The following is a 19725-nucleotide window of genomic DNA, read 5'->3' as shown; positions in this document are numbered from 1 at the left end:
AGGGACTCGAGAGACACGCCCCCCCACCCAAACGCAAGAGCGACCCCGCCCTCCCATTGGCTAGGCTGCTCGCGACCCCGCCCCCGAGGAACCAGAGCCGGGGCCCGGGAGGCAAGGCCAGCCCCAGGGGAGGAGCCTTAAAGAGCCCGCAGCCCCAGCAGAGAAGGTGCCCTGTGGGCCCGGAACCGGCAGCGGAGGCACTTGCACTCGGGCAGGTACACGTTAGAAACTTTATTCTCTGGAGGCTGGGGCAGACTGAGAGCAGGGCTGGGGTCACCCCTTCTCCGGCTCCTCCGGGATCCCCTCCCGGTTGCTCTTCTGTAACCCCAGCTTAGGATTCTGGGCTGACTGCCTCTTGACTGACCCCCGACGGCTGAACAGGGATAGCCGCCGCCACAGCACGGTGATCAAAAGGCTTTCATTGGACCTCCGATTCCCGCGGTCCTGCGGGTCCTCACCGATCCCTTCGAAGCCTGCGGGGATGACGAGGCCACTGAGCTCTGCTCTACCCTACCCCGTCCAACCTCCTGGACGGTCCCCATCGGGGCAACCCCTTCTCCCATTCCCTGGGCCCCGTTGGTGTGTCTTGGGTCCCACCTTCGCCTTCCTCCGACTCGGTCTCCTTGGCCCGCTCATCGGAGGTCTGAAAGTCCTTGTCTTGGCAGCAGCCCATATCCCCGAGCGGCCCGGAACTCCGTGCCACCCACGCCAGCCCTCCAGCCTCTTGTGCCTGGCTTTTGTGACGTCAGATATCCCACTGCACCAGCGATGGGAGCAGTCACCCCTCTTTCCTTTCTCCCATCACAAAAGGCTCAGGGTCCTCGTGGGTGTTGAGCTGTTTATTTACAAAATGAGGGCAGGCTCTTCAGGGGCTGGTGGACCCAGGCCGCTGCTTTTTTCTTCGTCTGGTTTGGAGAGCCCCTTGGGTCCGCTCCAAATCAGGGAGCTTCCGCTTGGCAGCTGCCTCCAAGGAGGCCCAAAGTTCATCTGTCTCTGTGTCTTCCAGGGGTGCCTTTTTGGGCTCCTGGGGCTCTTGGGGCTCATCCTGGTGAGTGGGAGAAAACTTAGAGGAATGAGGGGTACAGTAACAGATGGACAGGGAAGGAGGATCTAGCTGGGAAATAATCACTTTTATTTCCTGCTCCCACCCACTATGCCCATCCACGCTCCTGTGTCAACCCTTGGCAGTAATCCTGTTAGGACTGTTAACTATTAACACTCCTCGGAGAACTTAAGTAACTTGGCAGACAAGCGCAGTTCCAGGTCTGTGTTCCAGCTGCTGCTTTTTTCTCTCCCCAGGGAAATGCTCACATCTGTGCCCTTGCTCCCACATTCCTAGACCCAAATGCTTACCTCCCAGTTATCCCTGCCTGACAGGAGAAGGCAGTTCAGTTGAGACTTCAGATAAACCTGCAAAAGATCAGGGGTCTTGAGCCAAGCACACTGAAACAGAAATATGGATGGGGACACAAGGCGGCCAGATCTCACCTTATGCTCTAGGCCCCGTGGATTCCGGATCCTGTGTACCCTCAAGACTCTGTCCAAGCCACAGGAGGCTAGCAGGGGCTTTGAAGGGTGGCACTGTAATCCTCGGACACTGCCCGCCAACCCCTTCAGACAGCCCAGTAAGCGCCCTGGGGAAGGAGGGGGCACATCAGCACAAGCAGGCCAGCCAACAACCATTAAATATATATTTTTTTGTTTTTAAAGTTTTTATTTATTTGACAGAGAGAGAGAGAGAGAGGGATCACAAATAGGCAGAGAGGCAGGCAGAGAGAGAGGGGGAAGCAGGCTCCCCGCTGAGCAGAGCCCAATACGGGGCTTGATCCCAGGACCCTGAGATCATGACCTGAGCTGAAGGCAGATGCTTAACCCACTGAGCCACCCCCATGTACCCCCCATTAAATGTTTTTTTTTTTTTTTTTTTTTTTTTTTTTTTGAGAGAGGGAGTGAATGCTCATGTGCAGGTGGGGCAGAGAGACAGAGAGAGAATCTTAGGCTCCACGTCCAGTAGGGCCTGGGGCTCCAACTCACAACCCTGAGATCATGACCTGAGCCAAAATCAAGAGTTGGATGCTTAACCAAGCGGCCCACCCAGGTGCTCCAACTGTCTCAATCACTTTATGTTTCAATATTTATTCCTCAACATAGTGCTGGGACAGGAGTTATTATTGAGATCTCCATTTTACGTGTGAAGGACCTAGAAGTCACAAGGAGTTGAAGTAACTTGTCCAAGATCCTATAGCTTCTGGGGAAATCAGGATTTGAACCCAGGCAACAGGCTCCTGAATGAGGGCTCAACCACTCTAGCGTACCCCGAGACGGAATCCTGCCTTTCCTCCCACCCCTTGCCCTCCCGCAAGGCTCCCTGGTCCACTTACCTTGCCGAAGGTCGATTTCTGCCAGCTGCCCGTGAGTGTTCCCTACGATCACTGAACTGAGGAGGAGACCAGAGGCAGGTGGGGTCAGCAGGAACCTCCTGGAGTCCTCTCTGAGCACCCCCTCTTGTCCTCTCAATACTTACTTGGCCCCAGGAGTGAGGGTCATGGCCGTAAGTGGGTACTCTCCATAGGTGGCCTCTAGGACTGGCCGGCGCTGGGGGGAGGCTGGATCATAGACACGGACCTGGAAAACACAGGGGCATCACAAGAGCACGGCCCTCCAGCTTCTCCACATCGTTACCCCCTCCTTCACCCACCGCTTTCTTGTTTATGACCTACTCTTAGAGAAACTTTCTCATTTGAAATGTACCTCCCCTTCTCTGAATGTCAGTGGGGAGTGGGCAGAGGAGACCTGCTCAGGAGCATGGATGGACAGGACTGAGGGAAGAGGTCCCCCAGGCTGGGAGGGGGCAGCATTCCCATGGGCCACACGTGTGAGCATTCCATCCCTCTAGACTCCCATCTTGGGACAACAAAGTAAGCCAGTCCCACTGTCAGAGTACTGAATTTCAGAGAAATTTAGCCTAAACAACAGAGAGAGAAAGCCCTCAGGGTGGGTTTTGAATGGAGCCATATCACCAAGATCAGATTTCCTTATGCAGGAGTAAAGGAAATGAGACAAATACACTGACCCAGTCCTGCCTGGGTCTTAGGACTTCAAATGAGGCCAGCTGTAAAGATCCCCAGTTAGACCCTCACTCCCTTCCTCCCTCCTATAAAGCCGAGGAACTGGAGGCTGGAGAGGCAAGTGTCAGGCCTGGGTCTCAAAGCAAACCAGAACCTGCATCAAGATCAGAATCCAGTTCTCTTGATGCCCAGTGTCCTCCCATCACACCTGTACCCTGTGTTCCTACAGTGAAGGGGCACCATCTTCTGTCCTCCCTTCCAGCTGGGAAGCGAAGGAAGGCCCACAGTCCAGAACACACATCCTAGGAAGCACTAGGAGGTCACTGGCTCAGCCACAGGACTGGGATGGATGGAGGAAATGCTGCCTCTGAGAACTCAGGGACAGAGCCTGGTGAGAACGGAAGCTGTGCCAAACGATGAGGGATGAGGACTGAGCCTGGACAGGGAGGCTGTTTCTCCAAGAGGCTGCTGGAGCCCAGGACGGGCCAGGGGCGAGATGGTGCCTCACCTGGTGGTACCCTGTGCAGGTGACAAGCTTCTGAGACTCAGGCAGGAACTGTATGTCCTGATCCCAGATGGGAACCCGCAGGTCAAGCCAGTCGTTCCGTACCTGGTCGGGGGTGGGTAGATGGGCGACAGGTTGTGGGAGGCTCATATGAGGCCCTTTCCTTCAGCCCTTCTGCATCATCCCCTAAAGCCCATCTGGTCGTCTCTGACTCAGTCAGTGGCCTCAGCCTCCCTGGACCTCAGCCCCAGCCCCTCCCACCCCCATCACTTACGTTCTTGGCCCTGAACACAGGCTCCTCAGACCCCTGTAGGTCCCACACCTTCAAAGCATTCTCTTTCCCGCCCGTGGCAATCAGATGGGGGTGTGCCGGGTCTTGGCGCATCCTACACACCCCAGGACCCACACTCAGTTCCAGGAGCTGAAAAGAACAGATGAGAGGGGAGATGAGAAGCAGTTCCAGAGATGATAATCTTCCCCCAAAGCCCTCACTTGGTTCCTACAACAAGTGATTCCTGGCCCCCATCTTCCCCAACCATCACCAGCAAGGCAAGGTCAGAGGCTTACTTACTGGGTCAGAGGATGCCTCTTTGTCATTGTCACGCCAGACGCGGACAATCCCAGACTCCACACATGTGATAAGGGTGCTGCAGGAAGAGAGAGGATAGAGTTAGGCTAAAAAAAAAAAAAAAAAGGTGTACAGGTCTTCTCTGGGCCCCAGTCAACCAACCCACCCCCAGATTCACATTAATGAGATTTTCTCCTTTTTAGGTCTGTCATTTAATATCCTCGACGAAGGGAGGGGTTATCAGTTTTGGAAGTGAGGAGACTGTAGCTCCGAGAAATGACAAGATTTGCCCACACAACTAAACGTCAGAACCGGAGCTGGAAATAAAGTCTGTGACACTCCAAAGCAGAGGGCCTCTGCTATTCTGCAGCTACACCTGGAGGCACCCGGCTCTGCTGGTCTTTCTCAATCTTCAGTGGGTCACCAGGAGTCAGGATTAGTAGTCCTGAAAAGACTGAAGTGGGACAGGTCTAAATTTAGGGTCTGGCCGAAGTCAACCACCAGCTTCTTCTCTCCAGTTCCCAGTTCAGGGCTCCAGACACTAAATGTTGATCTCTCCCTCCCACGAAGCCCAAGCAAGTTCCTCCCAGACTCTGGAGAGCCGGAGCCTATGTTCTTTCCCTCATCGGCCCACCTTCTCCACCTTGCTGCAGGCTGTGTCATTTGCCTGGGTTGTGGTGACAGCCTCCCAAATGCTCTTTCCAGTCCATTCTCCATACCCCTCCTTGCTCAAAATCCAATACCCCCACCACCTGCAAATCACAAGTGCAAATCTCAGCCTGGCTCTGAAAGCCTTTTCCATATCATCTCTACCTACCTTGCCCATTTGTATTAAAATGCATCCTCAGCTTCAACTTCCAAATGCTGTTTATCTTTCCCAAAATGTGGTGTAGCCCGACACCATCATGCCCAGGCAGTATCTTCTTTCTAGAATGCTCTTACCCCTTCCTGTCAAAATTCTGCCCATCCTTCATGGCCCTGTGCAAATGTCTCACCCACGGAACTTCTAGATCTCACATGTCAAACCACCACTAAACCTACACAGCCTATTCACAGCCTTCTCCATCTTTGAAAGAAAGCTAGGCCAGGGGGCACCTGGGTGGCTCACTCCTTGGGCGTCTGCCTTCAGCTGGGTCGTGATTCCAGGGTCCTGGGATCGAGCCCTGCGTTAGGCTCTCTGCTCTGGTGAAAGCCTGCTTCTCTCTCTCCCACTCTCTCTGTGTTCCCTCTCTCACTGTGTGTCTGTCAAATAAAATCTAAAAACAAAAAAACAAAAAACTAGGCCAGTTACCTAATCGCTAGCACCTTCCTGTCCTTTACCTTGGGAACTTCATATTGTTGGCTGTTGTTCGTGTCTGTTTTCAAACATACTCAACCCGGGGCGCCTGGGTGGCTCGGTGGGTTAAGCCGCTGACTTCGGCTCGGGTCGTGATCTCGGGGTCCTGGGATCGAGTCCCGCATCGGGCGCTCTGCTCAGCAGGGAGCCTGCTTCTCTCAAACATACTCAACTGTTAAATGACTTGCTCAGGGTCATGCAAAAGGCTACGAAGCCAGGATGCAAAACTCTTGCGGATGCAAACTCCACGAAGGTTGGTACTTCATGTGTCTGGTTTACCTGCAGCCCTTGCATTTCGCCCAACGACTGTTACTCAGCAGGTGTTCAATAAATGCTTGTTATAGACAGGACGCAGGTCCCTGTCACCCAGCCCCGGCCCGTATCACCATTATTCGGCTTTCCTGCGGGAGCCTCCACGCTGAGCGTTCATCGAGGGGTTCGGTCTTACCCGTCGACCTGGGCGAGGCCTCGGAACGTGCCCTCTCCGCCAGGGCAGTGCTTCTGGCCCTGGAATCGGCCTTCCTCTGTGCTGAAGTACCTCACCGTTCTGTCGGCGCAACCCACCAGGATCTGCGAGCAAAGGAGAGCAGGATGGCGATCAAAGCGAGGCTGCCTTATTTGGCTCCCCAGCTCGGGGCCGAACGGCGGCTGCTCACCTGAGTCTCGCCTCCCGCGCCCCAGCACAGGGCGCTCACCGCCTCCTCGCGCCGCGGCTGTCCCGCCGCCGTGAAGTTCGCCGCCTGTTTGCGCTGAAGGTTCACCCCTGCGGGAGGCGGGTGTCAGTCGCGCCGCGGTCGCGAGCAGGGAATACCTCCCACTTCCCGACGCCGGGCCCAGCCACCCACCTTTCAGGATCCCGGTCTCCGTGCCCACCCACACATGATTCCAGCGTGCCCCTGCAGCCGCCATAACGGAGCCCAGCGGCCCACGGCCCGGACTTCCGGCGAAGTTATTACGTCATCCGCGCGCGCCGAGTCGTCTGGGGAGGAAGCCCTCTCCGGGAGTTTAAGGAACCGGAAGAAGAGAACCTAGCTGGTTCGTTAGGTGGAGTTTGCAGCTTTTGATGTTGCGGTCGTGAGTTTGAGACTCCAAGTTTCGTGTCGAGATGACTCAAAACAAAAACAAAACAAAGCAAGAACCTGGAAGAGTAAAGATCCCTTAACTGCGACAGCTGGTTTCGCTTTACGAAGACGAAATCTGGAGGTACTTGTGATCTGAAGACTAACTTGACAGTTTTGCTCTCGGAGTGGAAGCCGTCCTGACCGGACCGCGTCGCCTGGCGGAGCCAGGCCTAGTGCGTCTCCCCCCTCCATAGCAGCATGCACATCTGGTTTTCCGTACAAGAGAAGAAGGAAGAGCGCACTTCAGAAACAATTCAAATCACTAACGAGGCTCATGGCTACAACCTCGAGTATAAAAGACACAAAAGGAAGAAAGATGGGGAAATTGAACCCGACGAACTTAAAACAGAAATCCGGAATGTGGAGGTGGGGGCGTCGTTTTTCTTTCCTCCTATTGAGGTTTGGGGATGGTAAAAATCGGCTCCAGCTGAGAGTAAAAGTCTGCAAAATTAAAACTATTCCTCCCAGGGACAAACGGCTACTATACAGTGTCATAAGAGCCCCTTCATTGAGTGACTGCTGTTTCCTTACAGAGAGATTTTTGTTCTCTGAAATTAGAGAACCAGAAACTGTTTGAGATTATATCAGTAAATAAGAAGATCCCACTCTTGCCTGCACAGAGAAGGAGCCTTGGTTTGCAGCTCAGCTGCAGAGCTGCTGGTGAGAGTTCTGAGCATCACATTCCACATTTATCTTAACGTTGTATTACCGAGGAAACAAGCGCCCTGGGTCTACTTCACAGTCCGCGCCTGAGACTGACCTCCTCGCGTCCCTCTGCCCTTGCAGACTATCACATTAAATTAAACCTAAATTCCCATTTGTCTTTAAAATCCTACATTTTGGGACATCTGGGTGGCTCAGTCGTTAAGCGGCTGTCTTTGGCTCTCAGGTCATGATCCTAGAGTCTTGGGATGGAGCCCCACATCAGGCTCCCTGCTCAGTGGAAAGCCTGCTTCTCTCTTTCCCACTCCCCCTGCTTGTGTTCCTTCTCTCGCTGTGTCTCCCTCTGTCAAATAAAATCTTAAAACAAAAATCCCACACTTAAATCCTTTATTTTGTGACATATCCTCTGTTGTGCAGTTTCTCTCGTTATAGGCTTAGACTAGTCGGGGCGACCCAATGATTTGTTTATAGGATAAAATGGAAACCTAAGGGAAAAACGAACGAAGCACTCCCCACAACGCCAACAATTTGTGAATCACAAGAAGTACACTTATTTTGGGCGCCTGGGTGGCTCAGTGGATTAAGCCGCTGCCTTCGGCTCAGGCCATGATCTCGGTGTCCTGGGATGGAGCCCCACATCAGGCCCTCTGCTCAGCAGGCAGCCTGCTTCCCCCTCTGTCTCTGCCTGCCTCTCTGCCTACTTGTGATCTCTCTCTCTGTCAAATAAAATAAATAAAATCTTTAAAAAAAAAAAAAAAGAAGTACACTTATTTTAATAAGAAGAGTAATGCCGGCGCGTAAAGTGCAATAGAAATCGTTATTCCAGGGGCGCCTGGGTGGCTCATTGGGTTGAGCCTCTGCCTCGCGTCATGTCAGTCCTGGGCGCCTGGGTAGCTCAGAGACTTAGGCCGTTGCCTCCGGCCCGGGTCATGATCTCGGGCTCTGCTCAACCGGGAGCCTGCTTCCCTCTTTCTGCCTCCTTCTCCTCCTACTGGTTATCTCTTTCTGCCAAATAGAATCTTCAAAAGAAAAAGAGAAAAAAGCCCTATAAAACGCCCTCAAAAGGCAGTTCTTTACAATAAATTCGACTTTCAGCGACTTACTATTTTTTGTACCAGAGTTAGTTCCCCCGAGGGGGGTGCACCGTTCCTGGAAGTACTGCAATACCAGGTCGATGCGTGGAGTGGACGGAGCAAGCTCCTATTCCATCTCCTAATTCCAAAAATCCATTTAATATATTGTCCTCGGATAGAGGACGTATCAGATATTAAACTGATAAGAACAGATACTACACTTGATCTTAGCCAAAAGGCCGAGAAGCGATACCAAACTTTTACGCTCCCCGCAAGCCTTACCTTTAGTATAACTTTTACGATTATGGTAACTTTGATGGTATAAAGATTAGATCACTTTTCAATGTGCAGTACTTCTAAAATTCAATTTTCCATTATCTTACTTCATAATAACAGCTACATTTTTTTTAAAAAGACCAAAATTTTGTTCTTTACTTCTTTGCCTCCTGGTTAGCTCTCGGTATGTTTTACATAAGCCCGCCCCTATACTGTTTTTACTTTTTGGGGATTGGTCCACATACAAGTCGGGTGGCAACGTGGGCGTGGCCTTTTCCCCCAGCAACTACCGCGTCTGTGTCAGAGCAGGTTACTCGCGGGTGTGAGAAAAAGGTCGCTCTTAGTGGGTCGAAGACGGTGTGGCGGCTGCTAGCGCTCCTCTCCCGCGCCTTCATTTTTTGAGGCTGTGGCTCCCAGGCACAGGCTTTGGAGATCGAAGAACCGAATTGGTTCTTCACGCTAGTTCGTGACTTGACAACATGGGGCGCGTTGAACGGGGACTCACAGTCCAAGCGATTGCAACTTCCACCCCCAACACACTTCCACTTTGCGGTCTGCACCATCCGTCACCCACCGTGGGCCCTTCGCAGAGGGGAAAAGGGGCCCCGAGAAAGGCCTTTCGTACGGGAGAAAGAGGGTGCGGCCAGCGTGGATAAAACGTAAATGAAGCAGTTCTTTTGTAGGCTCAAAGCAGTCCGGCTGTATGAAAGGGATTGAGATCAGGCCAGGGCTGAGAAGGGACCTCGGTCCCGTTTCCTTAGAAACTGTATTAATATAAATGTGGGACGATCTGTCCGAAACCTCCTTAACAAACTCTACACCCCGCCTGGAAATAGAGATCGAATCTCTGAGTCGAAGGGACTGGGTGGGGACTTAGGTTCTCACTGATATATCGGCTTTTAATTAGCAAAATGTCTGTGATGGATGATTTTAGAGAACGGGGTTCTCAGCAGTGTGTCCCCGATGTTAATAAACAGAGGCAGTTTCACGGCTCCCCATAAGTAAACTCAGAGCCTCCAAGGAGGGGCTGCATTAAGAGGGCGTGGCCAGTAGAACAGTACCCCCAACCCAGAGGCCCAGGTCCTGGTTTTCAGGACCTCACAATGTATTACTTTGCATGGCAAAAAGTACGTTGCAGATCTGGTTAAATTAGGGTTTGGGAAAGGAGAGTTTATGCTGGATTATCTGGTGGGTGCCTGTGATCACAAAGGTCCTTATCAGGGATAGGAGGCGGCAGCGTCAGAGTGAGGCCGCATGGAAACATGGATGAGGCATTGCTGGCTTTGAAGATGGGAAGGGGGTCATCAGACGGATGTGGGCGGCCTTCCAGAAGCTGGAAAAGGTAGGGAAACAGATTCTTCTTGAGCCTCCAGAATGGAATGCAGCCCTGCCAACACAGCTTGATATTCGTCCTGTTGGATCCGTTTTGAACGTTTTGGACATCTGACTTCCAGGACTGTAACATAACAAGTTGTTTAAAAAGTCTGTGATAATTTGTTACAACAGCAGTAGAAATACAGGGGCAAAAGCAAAATTGTTTCTTTTCTAAAAAATTTTTAAATTTATTTGAGGGAGAGGTCACAAGTAGGCAGAGAGGCTGACAGAGAGGGGAAAGCAGGCTCTGCATGGAGCAGAGAGCTGGATGCCGGGCTCCATCCCAGGACCCCCAGTTGAAGGCAGAGGCTTAATCCACTGAGCCACCCAGGCGCCCCCAAATTGTTTATTTCAATCTCAACCTTCTTCAAATTCTGCAAGACCCAACCTGGGGCAGGCCACAGCCCCCTGAGTAGCCTTCACCTTCTGCCTAAGTTACAGAGCGGCCCAGAGCGCAGATTTTGGGAGTGGGCTTTGGGGGGTGGGGGGCAGTTCCCCAGGCGAGGCTGCAACACAACAGCCCTGTTCCTCTTCTGTAGCCAAGTGGGGAGTGTTTCCTTCACGGTGTCTGCTGTACTAGCCCTTCCTATCTAAGTCAGGACACTGATAGCACAGGTGCTATAAGATCAGAATTACATTCTCTCTTGGGAGGCTTTTTGTCCATTTGTTTATGCTTATTGAGCAGACACTCTACAATGATAAAATCAGATGTGGCCCTTGCCTTCATGAATTCACCGTCTACTGGGGAAAAGAGGGGTTAGAATCCTGGGATCCACCAGGCAGGAGGAGGGGACTTGGGCGGGGGTGGCTCTGATGACAGAGGTGGAGGGAGTGGGGGAGTTCACAGAGAATGCCTTCATGACAGGCTTTGACGACAGGCAAAGTGAGGCCAAGGGAAGAACATTCTTTCCATGTGCATACATTGTAAACATAGTTGATGCTTTATTTTCATGAAACCAATAGTGTAAAAATTGTCACATAATAATCAAAGGCTTATGACATTTCCCTCTCCCATTTTACATTCCCCCCCCCTTTTTTTTTAAGATTTCATTTATTATTTGACAGCTTGAGATCACAAGTAGGCAGAGAGGCAGGCAGAAGGAGCGAGGGGGTGGTGAAGCAGGCTCCCTGCTGAGCAGAGAGCCCAGTGCGGGGCTTGATCCCAGGATCTGGAGATCATGACCTGAGCAGAGGCTTAACCCACTGAGCCACCCAGGTGCGCTGCCTTAGTGCCTTAGTTTCTTAAAAAACTTCTTAAAAAAAAAAAAAAAAAGATTTGAAGCTGGGGGAGTTGGTAACAGAAGGTGAGGGTCTCATGCAGACTCCATGCCAAGCAGAGCCCATAGCCTGGCAGGGCCAATCCCAAGATCAGGACCTGAGCCAAAATCAAGAGCCGGACACTCAACGGACTCCCAGGAGTCCCTAGGCTGCCCTAGAGTTCTGACACACTATGCACACTTTTTAAAAATTTACCTATGGATGGGAATCCCTTTTTTCATCATTTGGTATCCATTCTTTCATTCTGAGATGTTCAATATGAAACTATTTCTGTCAACCAGAACTGCCTGTGGGATGGGGATGGAGGTTGGTAAGTGTGCAGACTTGAGGCTCCAGGTGTAGGCAACTATGCAACTGCTCTGAAGATTAACAACACACATAACCACCCCACACACACAACCAGAGCTTCTGCTTTGATAATTCCCTTTACTGTTCTTCATCCCCAAGGCCAGCCTGCCTAAGGACAATTAAAAAGCAAGACTTGGGGGCCCTGGGGTGGCTGTCAGGCCTTGGGAGTCCTGGGATCCAGCTTATGTTAGGTCAGCACCCAGCGGAGAGTCTGCGGAGATTCTCCCCCACCCCTGGCACACTGAAGTATCTTAAAAGAAAAAAAAAGTGAAGATTTGAAATTATCAGGTACATGTGGGGACAGTGAGATTATAAATTCTCAAGTGCCCATTCACATATCTTAACTCCCACTTCCTAAATGCCCAGATAAAATGGCACACGTAGACAGAAAGTGGATATTCAGTGCAAATCACATTCATGTACGTGTTCACGGAGTACCCCACCAGATGTCCTGAATGAACAGAAGGGATTTCCCACTGAAAGAACAAATGCGAGGGGTGGCGGGGTGGTTGTCAATTAAGCATCAGCCTTAGGCTGGGTCCTGACTCCAGCTTCCTGCTCAGCAGGGGTTCTGCTTCTTCCCCTCCTTCACCCACCCCCAACATAAGCTGTGCTCTCTGAGATCTTAAAAAGCGGGTGTGTGTGTGTGTGTGCAGGGACAATGACCAGGTAGGATTATTGCACTCAAGGTGTATTTACGCCAACAGCATAGACAATGATTGGTCAAGCAAGGTAAGCCTTTTAGCAGTTGACAGAAAATACTTAATTTTATTTTTTAAAAAAAGATTTTATTTATTTATTTGACAGAGAGAAATCACAGGTAAGCAGAGAGGCAGGCAGAGAGAGGAGGAAGCAGGCTTCTCCTGGAGCAGAGAGCCTGATGCGGGGCTTGATCCCAGGACCCTGGGATCATGACCTGAGCCGAAAGCAGAGGCTTTAACCCACTGAGCCACCCAGGCGCCCCGACAGAAAATATTTAAAGATTTTATTTTTTTGGGGCGCCTGGGGGGGGGGGGGCTCAGTGGGTTAAAACCTCTGCCTACTGCTCAGGTCATGATCCCAAGGTCCTGGGATTGAGTTCAGCATCCAGGCCAGCATCAGGCTCCCTGCCCCCCTCTGCCTACTTGTGATCTGTCAAAAAAAAAAAAAAAAAAAAGACACACACACACACCAAAGTACTGTATTATTAAAAAAATCTATATTTGTCAGAGACACAGCCAGAGAGGGAACACAAGCAGGGAGAGTGGGAGAGGGAGAAGCAGGCTTCCCGCTGAGCAGGAAGCCTGATTGGGAGCTTGATCCCAGGGTCCTGGGATCATGACCCGAGCTGAAAGCAGACATGTAATTGAGCCACCCAGGTATCCCCAGTTGACAAAATTTTAAGTAGGTTCCATGCCCAGTGTGAAGCCCAACACAGGCTTGATCTCAGGACCCCGATTCATCAAGCTGGATGCTTAAATTAACTATCCAGGGGCCCCTGAGTCACCTCCATAAAGGAACCCAGAGAATTCCAGAAAAAGGGCATGTAGCAATCCCGGGTTTCACTATAGGAACAGAAATGCAAGGGCTGTAGGCCTGATCCTACAGGAAAAGATGCCACGGAAACCATGCTGAAGTTTTGTGTGCAGAAAAGTGCAGCGAAACACCAAAATCTGACACTTATTTTTGGTCTAAGGGATCCTTGATGGTCATGCCCCACCGGCTCCTAGTGCCTCAGGTTAGCCTGCTAAAGTCATCACCCAAACCCATTCCACACAGTATGGCATAGCAGTTGACGGTGGGGAACCGTAGATCTACTGAGGTTCCCTGAACAATGCTTCCCCCCAAGCCAGACCACAGTAGGCAACCTGCCACACTAAACAATGCTGACAAGGGCAAATTTCCCAAGATTACTTCCTTCTGCTCCACCAGACACTCAAAACACATGAACAACAATAAATGTTAAACTTTTATTTAGAAAGGTTTAAACAACTGTATGCTCACTTCCACTAGGTTGTACAAAAAATGACCTGAAAACTTCCTTTTGATATCCCTGAAGAATTGGATTCCTGTAGAGGGGGAAGAAAAAAAAAAAAGGTGAAATTTTCTTTCTAGGTAATAATGTATGTAATATGTTCACCCTACCCTTTAAACTAGTTCACCTTAAAAAACCTTCCTCCAGGCATACCTTTTCTGCTTATCTTTCTCTATTAAATTCCAAACACCAACATTTAAATAGACACTAACCTAGAATACAGGCCTTGTTCTTTCTTCAGACCTGGAAAACAAATACACTCAACTTCAACAAGAGATTTATCACTCTTTCCCATATTTAGAACCCACTTATGATCCCTCAGACAGTTCCTTCTGGAACAAGTTTCCTCTTTTCCCCCAGCCAGCCCCAGTGGGTTCACCTTTACAGGCTCTGGGACTAGGACAGGAGGTAGGACATGTGACTGTTTCTTCACTGGGAAGTTCTAGTTTGGGCCACCCTGCACCTAGATTTACTCACCTCTGACTTCGACTGGAGCCCAGGAGAAAAATGGCTCAGGGTTCCTGCAAAAGAATAATTGAGAACTAAGCCTCTCAATCATCCCTAGGGGTCTCTGCTGCTTAGAGCAAAGGCTTTTTGAGTTTCAGCATGCATATTTTACAGTAACCACCAGGTAGTCCATGAACTTTCTACTGGCTTAAATGTCACTTGATAAAACTTTCCACTGCTGTCACTTCATTTTAAGACAAGCTCTCAGCTCAGAAAATACCTTTCAGTCACAGTGATCAGACTGGGGCGGTATTGAATTCATCACTGGTGAGGGGGAGCTTGTTGTGCAGGTGGTTCAGAATGGTCAGAGACAAGAGACAAGACTCCGCAGTAAGCCAGTCATGTCTTCTTATAGCTACCCAAGAAAAATGACACCCAACACACACACACCCCCACAGACCCCAAAACACCTGACAAATTTTATACAGCAGCTGAAAGACAGTGTTACAAAGGCATTTACCTCAAGTCACTCTTGGGCTCCACAAAACGTACTAGACCTGAAACAGTTAAGACCAGAATCAGTAATGCTTACCTCCAACAAAAATTGTTCCCACTTAAAATTACCATTCCTTGGAGAATCAGACTTCTGAGTCTCAACAGCAAGCCATCAGCCGAACGAGATTCCATGTAAGTCATCATGCATTTAAGGCCCTCAAAAGGCTATTTTTTTCTATCTGATATGCTCCACGTACTACATATATGAACAACTCACCTTTGAACTAGCAAGCAGGTTATTGGTAGCAGCACCTAGAAAAAGACGAAAGTGTAGGTGTATAAAAAGCCCTTCCACATAGCATCCCTCTGCTCCTGCCTTCACCAGTTTCTCAGGTGTTCACTTATTTTCATTGTGTAAGTCATAGTGAGCTAGTTTGATTCATCACAGAAACTGCCTATCTGGGGCATGAACCAGACATCAATCGACTAACCTGTTAACTCTGGAGGCTTTGGGGTAACACACAGGAACAAGCTGCTTCTGAATGAGAAAATTACAGAATTAGTAAAGGATCTAAAACAGCCCAGTCCATCCTAACTATGGTCAACAGATTTAAGCTAAAAAAATGCTACTGACAGGCATATGCTGTACCTCAGACAGTTCCTTATGGAACAAATTCTCATCCTCTCTCCCAGTTAGCCCCAGTGGGTTCACCATTACTGGCTCTGGGGCTATGACTGGGGTAAGACAGGATGCTTGCTCTCCTCACTGGCACATACTCTGCCAAGCCACAACCACTCAGGTAACAAGTACTCACCATTCTTAACACTTGCCAGGAGTTCAACGATGGGCAGAATCTTGAACATCTAGAGGAAATAGATCAAGGGACCCCTGGCTGGCTCAGTCCGTGCAACATGTGACCCCTGGGCTCGAGGTCATGAGTTTGATCCTCACGTTGGGAATGGAGTCTACATAAAATAAAAACATATCTCTGGTCACAACAAAAACAGCCACGATGATAAAAGCCATCCTTTGGATACCGATCTCCTATACATGCATATTTATCACAGTACTGTCGGAAGCTACTTACCGTATCACAGATAAATGTATCACCTTCAGGACAACCTGCAAAAGGGGAACAAACGGTTACCTAAAAATACAAAGTGGAATAAAGTTTCTTCGTTAACAAAAACTGCCATCAGAACTCTAACATGCTATTAATTGTCGCACCTCACAAAGGATCAGCATATCTATTCAAATCATCTGACAGTTGACATGGGTGAGGGAGAGCACACCCTCCCAAGAACTCTACTGTTGGGCTGCTCTCCCTCCACGGCAAAATCATTCCAAGAAGAACAAGCTGGAAGGAGCAAAAAGGCAACATGGCTCCACTGCCCATTTGCTCTCCTGGTTGTAGGCATAACCGAGAGGACACTCCAATCCCCCATTTCAACAGTTTAATTACCTGTATTCACCCAGGCAGACCATTGGGTTCCTCAGGCCTAGTGATGAGATGCTAGAGCAGAAAAGAAAGGCATGATGATGTACCCAGGAAGAGTCGCTCACAGACCCTGGAGTACTCCCCGCCCACTTCTCAGCAGGAAGATGACATCACTTTAAGTTCAGCCATATGCTTGTCTTTTTTATGTTCATCATTGAGTGGTTAGCACAATTTGGACGAGAGCAAACCCCACCAGACCCCATGCCCACCCGCACCTGCAGAAATCGCCTCATACCCACCTGGAGCATCACAGTGAGGCCTAGTTCGCAGGGATCAGGGGACAGGTCTTGTCTCGCCCTCAAACCTCTAAGGTCTTTAGAGCCGAACCGCATCTGAAAGAAACCGAGGAGCACCCCTCACTTAGTGCCGTACCTCGCAGTCCCTCTCACGTTCGTGCCCTAACACTTCTGGGCCGAAACCCCACACGTCTGCTGCAGGGCGGTGCTACTCAGTTTTTATGTTTTCTCCACTGAGCCATCAGAAAGAGAGAGTTCAAGTTAAGTATCATCCCCGTAGCACCCCCCCGGGGGCCTGCGTCAGCTGCACAGCAGAGAAACAGCGGGAGAGGATGACCACGAACACCTACCCACGCAAGTCGGCTCTTCTCCATTCTGCGGCGTTCAAAGGTGCGCCCGAACCCTGCGGACAAAGGGACATTAAATCCACACCCGTGACTTCACGTTCGCTTTGTCTTCCGGAGCTGCGACTGTGCTGGGCTTGGGCTGGGCGAGGCCCGTCTCCTCAGAGAGTCTTTTCCTCACGGAGCTCAGTACAGGTCTGTGAAAAGGTTCTCATCACAGAGAGGGCCGCCGCCACGGCCCGCCGTCGCCATTTTGTCCTTTACAAAGCTCGGCGGCGGCTCCGCGAATTCAAGGCCATGGCCAAGATTTTAACCCTCCCGCGCCAACCAGTAAACCCAGCCTAACACCCTCAAGCGTGCTTCGCTCACTTGACTTAAAAAAATAATGCAGGGGGGGCGCCTGGGTGGCTCAGTGGGTTAAGCCACTGCCTTCGGCTCAGGTCATGATCTCAGGGTCCTGGGATCGAGTCCCGCATCGGGCTCTCTGCTCAGCAGGGAGCCTGCCTCTCAGTGTACTTGTAATTTCTCTCTGTCAAATAAATAAATAAAATCTTTTAAAAAAAAATAATAATGCAGGGAAAGTAAGCACTCACCCAACTCCGTGGAAAAATGAGACCGAAGGCCTCCCGCGAGATGCTTAAATACCACCTCGCAGAGGCCCACGGGACTTGTGGGAGGGACTATAGCGGACGCAGGCGTATAGAAAGAGGGCGCGCGGAGGAAAAAAAAAAAAAAAAGTGAGAGCGCGCGCGAGCCCGGGGAATTGTGGGTAGAGAATTCCCGGGAAGGCGGGAGTGCTGTGCGCACCCGCAGGAGCTGGGGCGGGAAAAAGACGCGCATGCGCTTTAGGGAAGGGCGCGGTCGGCTTTGTGGTTATGGTTGGGGTCTGGACCGCTACTTTTTTCTGGGACCAGGACGCCGAAGCCGAGGCTTCGCACCTGTGGTGGGCGACGCTCTGCTTCGGTCACCGGTGCCAGCACCCCCTGACCCCCCCCCACACCCCCTAAACCGGTGTGTAGGCTCTGCCTCCACAGATCCCGAACCTCCTGAAGCCTCGACCGGTGTCATCTCGGTCCCGCGCCTGCCGCCCAGCGTCCATTGCAGCGCTGGGGCGCAGGGTTTTTGCATAGCGGGTGGCTGTGGGGAGGTCCTTTGTATGGAGCCATTTTGGTAAAGTGAATCAGGCTGTAAGTGCTCCGTTTGAGCCTTCCGACAGGGTTCCGATTTTTCCTGAGATGCCACCTGTGACCTGCTGTCTAGTCCGCTGTCGTTGGAAGCTTGGCTTGTAGTTGAGCCAATGTTCGCTATCCTTGGAAGCACCGTTTTAAGCACACTACACGACTTGATTACTTTAGTTCTCCCAAATCCCAAGAGAGCCCCATAACTAGCCCCATTTTATAGATACGGACCCTAGATGCAAGGAGTTCTTACAGAGGGGCTTGCAACTCTCACCTGATCCTCAAGGTGGTTCCAGTCACCTCTAGACCATTAGGACCAACTAGCTTGGTTCATCAGCAATTTGCGGTAAGTAGTCGGTATACTTGCCGGTTTCAGAAACATGGACTAAGCTCTGACTGTGTGCTCCTCTGTGTGACCTCACCTAACGCTGCAACCCGGGGAGGAAGCTATTAAGGTAATGTTACAGGTGAGGAACGTGAGGTCTAGGGAGGTTAAGTAACTTGCTGCGTGTTACCCATTTAAGAGATAATCAGAGCCAAGCAGTCTGCAAATTCAGGCTGTCTGATTCCATGCCGGCACATCTGACCACTAGGCTTTACGACTCTCATCTTAGAGTTACTGCTCAAGGTAGTCAGGGAGCAGGCAAATGCACAGGAAACAAATGGAATGATCCCAGGGCTCTGTTTCTCAGTCTTTTTGTTTGTTTTGTTTTGTTTTGTTATCTCCCCTTCCCCAGGAGCCTTAAGAAGACATTTCTCTCTCCAGTCCCACTCATGAAATTTTAATACCACTGGTATGCTGTATATTTGCTTATGTACCATGGCCCTTTGAAGGGCCAGAAACCTCTTTAATATCTAAGATTTTTCCGTCTCTCCCCCTGCCAAATCAATTGTCACTCTCAGGGGCAACAGTGTCCCTATGTGTGTCCCAGGGTACCCTAACAAGTATTCACAACTGAGAGAATTCCAGTTTGAATACATTTAGGGACTGAAATAAATTTATTTATTCAGCAAATATTAATTGCTTGCTCAAATACATGGTTGAAAAATTATAACAAAGTATATAGAAGATGTGGGGGTAAATGACTGACTCAGTTGAAGGAGTCGCTGATTCTTGATCTTGGGGTCCTGAATTCAAGCCCCACGTTCAGTATAGAGATTACTTAAATAACTAAAAAATGCCTGAAGTATTTTACATATGTGTGTTTGTGTGTGTGTTTTGTGTATGAAACAGTTAAACTATGAACAATTCAGAAGGTCCACACTAGGCAGAAACAATATAGAGGGGTTGTGTGTGGAAATGGGAGTTGGGAAATGCTTTATGGAGTGCCTAGGCCTTGAAGAGTAGATTAAACAGACTACAGGGGTGGGGGTAGGTGGGAATTCCAGTTAAAATTTGAGCACAGGGAGCACCTGCATGGCTCAGTCGTTAGGTGTCTGCCTTCTGCTCAGGTCATGATCCCAGGGTCCTGGCATCGAGCCTTAGGTGGGGCTCCTTGCTCAGCGGGGAGCCTGCTTCTCTCCCTCCTGCTGCTGCTCCCCTTGCTTGTGTTCCCTTTCTCGCTGTCTCTCTGTCAAATCAATCAATCAATAAAATCTTAAAAAAAAAATTGAGCACAGGCTTGGAGCTGGAGCAGAAAGGAAGTGTATGAGTGTAATTCATGAATGATGGGCTGGAGGGGAATCGTAGAATATAAAACTGGAAAAGATTTCCTGGGGAAGGCCAAATGAGGAGGGTCTGGAATGCAAAGATTATATGAACCGTAGATGATGAGGGGAAAAAGATGAAAGTTTTTGAGCAGGGAGGTGATAGGAAACTGAGAGAGAAGATGGAGACAAGGACATTAATTAGAGTGTCCGAGTAGTTTAGTCAACAGGGAAATGGATTCTGTACTAACAAGT

The 19725-nt window shown here is 50.2% G+C and overlaps 2 protein-coding genes, 1 long non-coding RNA gene and 9 other non-coding genes across 13 annotated transcripts; all 12 read right to left on the bottom strand.

Annotated features, from left to right (window-relative positions):
- Positions 1-216: 216 nt before the first annotated feature.
- TEX54 (testis expressed 54) lies at positions 217-796 on the bottom strand. The gene is made up of 2 exons (XM_059403669.1): positions 598-796; positions 217-473 (listed from the first exon to the last, which is right to left on the bottom strand). Exons 1-2 carry the CDS (start codon positions 671-673, stop codon positions 274-276), a joined length of 276 nt encoding a protein of 91 aa, XP_059259652.1. The 5' UTR covers positions 674-796; the 3' UTR covers positions 217-273.
- A 28-nt stretch (positions 797-824) lies between these two features.
- On the bottom strand, positions 825-6431 carry WDR74 (WD repeat domain 74). Its single transcript, XM_059403585.1, has 11 exons — positions 6323-6431; positions 6134-6240; positions 5926-6047; positions 4145-4220; positions 3848-3994; positions 3577-3678; positions 2525-2625; positions 2382-2437; positions 1489-1634; positions 1354-1410; positions 825-1045 (listed from the first exon to the last, which is right to left on the bottom strand). Exons 1-11 carry the CDS (start codon positions 6384-6386, stop codon positions 866-868), a joined length of 1158 nt encoding a protein of 385 aa, XP_059259568.1. The 5' UTR covers positions 6387-6431; the 3' UTR covers positions 825-865.
- Positions 6432-8394: 1963 nt separating this feature from the next.
- On the bottom strand, positions 8395-8585 carry LOC132008497 (U2 spliceosomal RNA). Its single transcript, XR_009401651.1, has one exon. It is a non-coding gene; the product is annotated as a U2 spliceosomal RNA (small nuclear RNA).
- Positions 8586-13545: 4960 nt separating this feature from the next.
- On the bottom strand, positions 13546-17281 carry LOC132019837 (uncharacterized). 2 transcript variants are annotated; one of them, XR_009404860.1, is made up of 12 exons: positions 17239-17281; positions 16652-16704; positions 16305-16397; positions 16030-16080; positions 15655-15689; positions 15382-15532; positions 15058-15104; positions 14844-14878; positions 14592-14628; positions 14102-14145; positions 13837-13867; positions 13546-13658 (listed from the first exon to the last, which is right to left on the bottom strand). It is a non-coding gene; the product is annotated as an uncharacterized LOC132019837 (long non-coding RNA). The 2 variants fall into 2 exon arrangements; XR_009404855.1 differs by lacking the exon at positions 17239-17281 and having other exon boundaries at positions 16652-17232.
- On the bottom strand, positions 13938-14062 carry LOC132009506 (small nucleolar RNA SNORD22). The gene has a single exon (XR_009401976.1). It is a non-coding gene; the product is annotated as a small nucleolar RNA SNORD22 (small nucleolar RNA).
- LOC132009503 (small nucleolar RNA SNORD31) lies at positions 14335-14403 on the bottom strand. Its single transcript, XR_009401973.1, has one exon. It is a non-coding gene; the product is annotated as a small nucleolar RNA SNORD31 (small nucleolar RNA).
- Positions 14705-14774, bottom strand: LOC132009502 (small nucleolar RNA SNORD30). Its single transcript, XR_009401972.1, has one exon. It is a non-coding gene; the product is annotated as a small nucleolar RNA SNORD30 (small nucleolar RNA).
- LOC132009496 (small nucleolar RNA SNORD29) lies at positions 14951-15017 on the bottom strand. The gene has a single exon (XR_009401966.1). It is a non-coding gene; the product is annotated as a small nucleolar RNA SNORD29 (small nucleolar RNA).
- Positions 15212-15338, bottom strand: LOC132009508 (small nucleolar RNA SNORD22). Its single transcript, XR_009401977.1, has one exon. It is a non-coding gene; the product is annotated as a small nucleolar RNA SNORD22 (small nucleolar RNA).
- Positions 15758-15832, bottom strand: LOC132009499 (small nucleolar RNA SNORD28). The gene has a single exon (XR_009401969.1). It is a non-coding gene; the product is annotated as a small nucleolar RNA SNORD28 (small nucleolar RNA).
- On the bottom strand, positions 16154-16225 carry LOC132009500 (small nucleolar RNA SNORD27). Its single transcript, XR_009401970.1, has one exon. It is a non-coding gene; the product is annotated as a small nucleolar RNA SNORD27 (small nucleolar RNA).
- LOC132009501 (small nucleolar RNA SNORD26) lies at positions 16509-16581 on the bottom strand. Its single transcript, XR_009401971.1, has one exon. It is a non-coding gene; the product is annotated as a small nucleolar RNA SNORD26 (small nucleolar RNA).
- Positions 17282-19725: the final 2444 nt, after the last annotated feature.

This window comes from Mustela nigripes, chromosome 1 (genome assembly GCF_022355385.1).
Source record: "Mustela nigripes isolate SB6536 chromosome 1, MUSNIG.SB6536, whole genome shotgun sequence".
Classification (NCBI taxonomy): Eukaryota; Metazoa; Chordata; class Mammalia; order Carnivora; family Mustelidae; genus Mustela; species Mustela nigripes.
This window is presented reverse-complemented; position numbering and strand designations above follow the sequence as displayed.

Excerpts from the sequence above, each read along its gene's own strand:
- TEX54 (XM_059403669.1), bottom strand. The coding sequence starts at position 673 with ATGGGCTGCTGCCAAGACAAGGACTTTCAGACCTCCGATGAGCGGGCC. Across the intron at positions 474-597 it reads CGAGTCGGAGGAAGGCGAAG|GCTTCGAAGGGATCGGTGAG; the intron begins GTGGGACCCAAG and ends TCATCCCCGCAG.
- WDR74 (XM_059403585.1), bottom strand. The coding sequence starts at position 6,386 with ATGGCGGCTGCAGGGGCACGCTGGAATCATGTGTGGGTGGGCACGGAG. Across the intron at positions 3,995-4,144 it reads AAGAGGCATCCTCTGACCCA|CTCCTGGAACTGAGTGTGGG; the intron begins GTAAGTAAGCCT and ends TGTTCTTTTCAG. Across the intron at positions 2,438-2,524 it reads ACCCTCACTCCTGGGGCCAA|TTCAGTGATCGTAGGGAACA; the intron begins GTAAGTATTGAG and ends TCTCCTCCTCAG.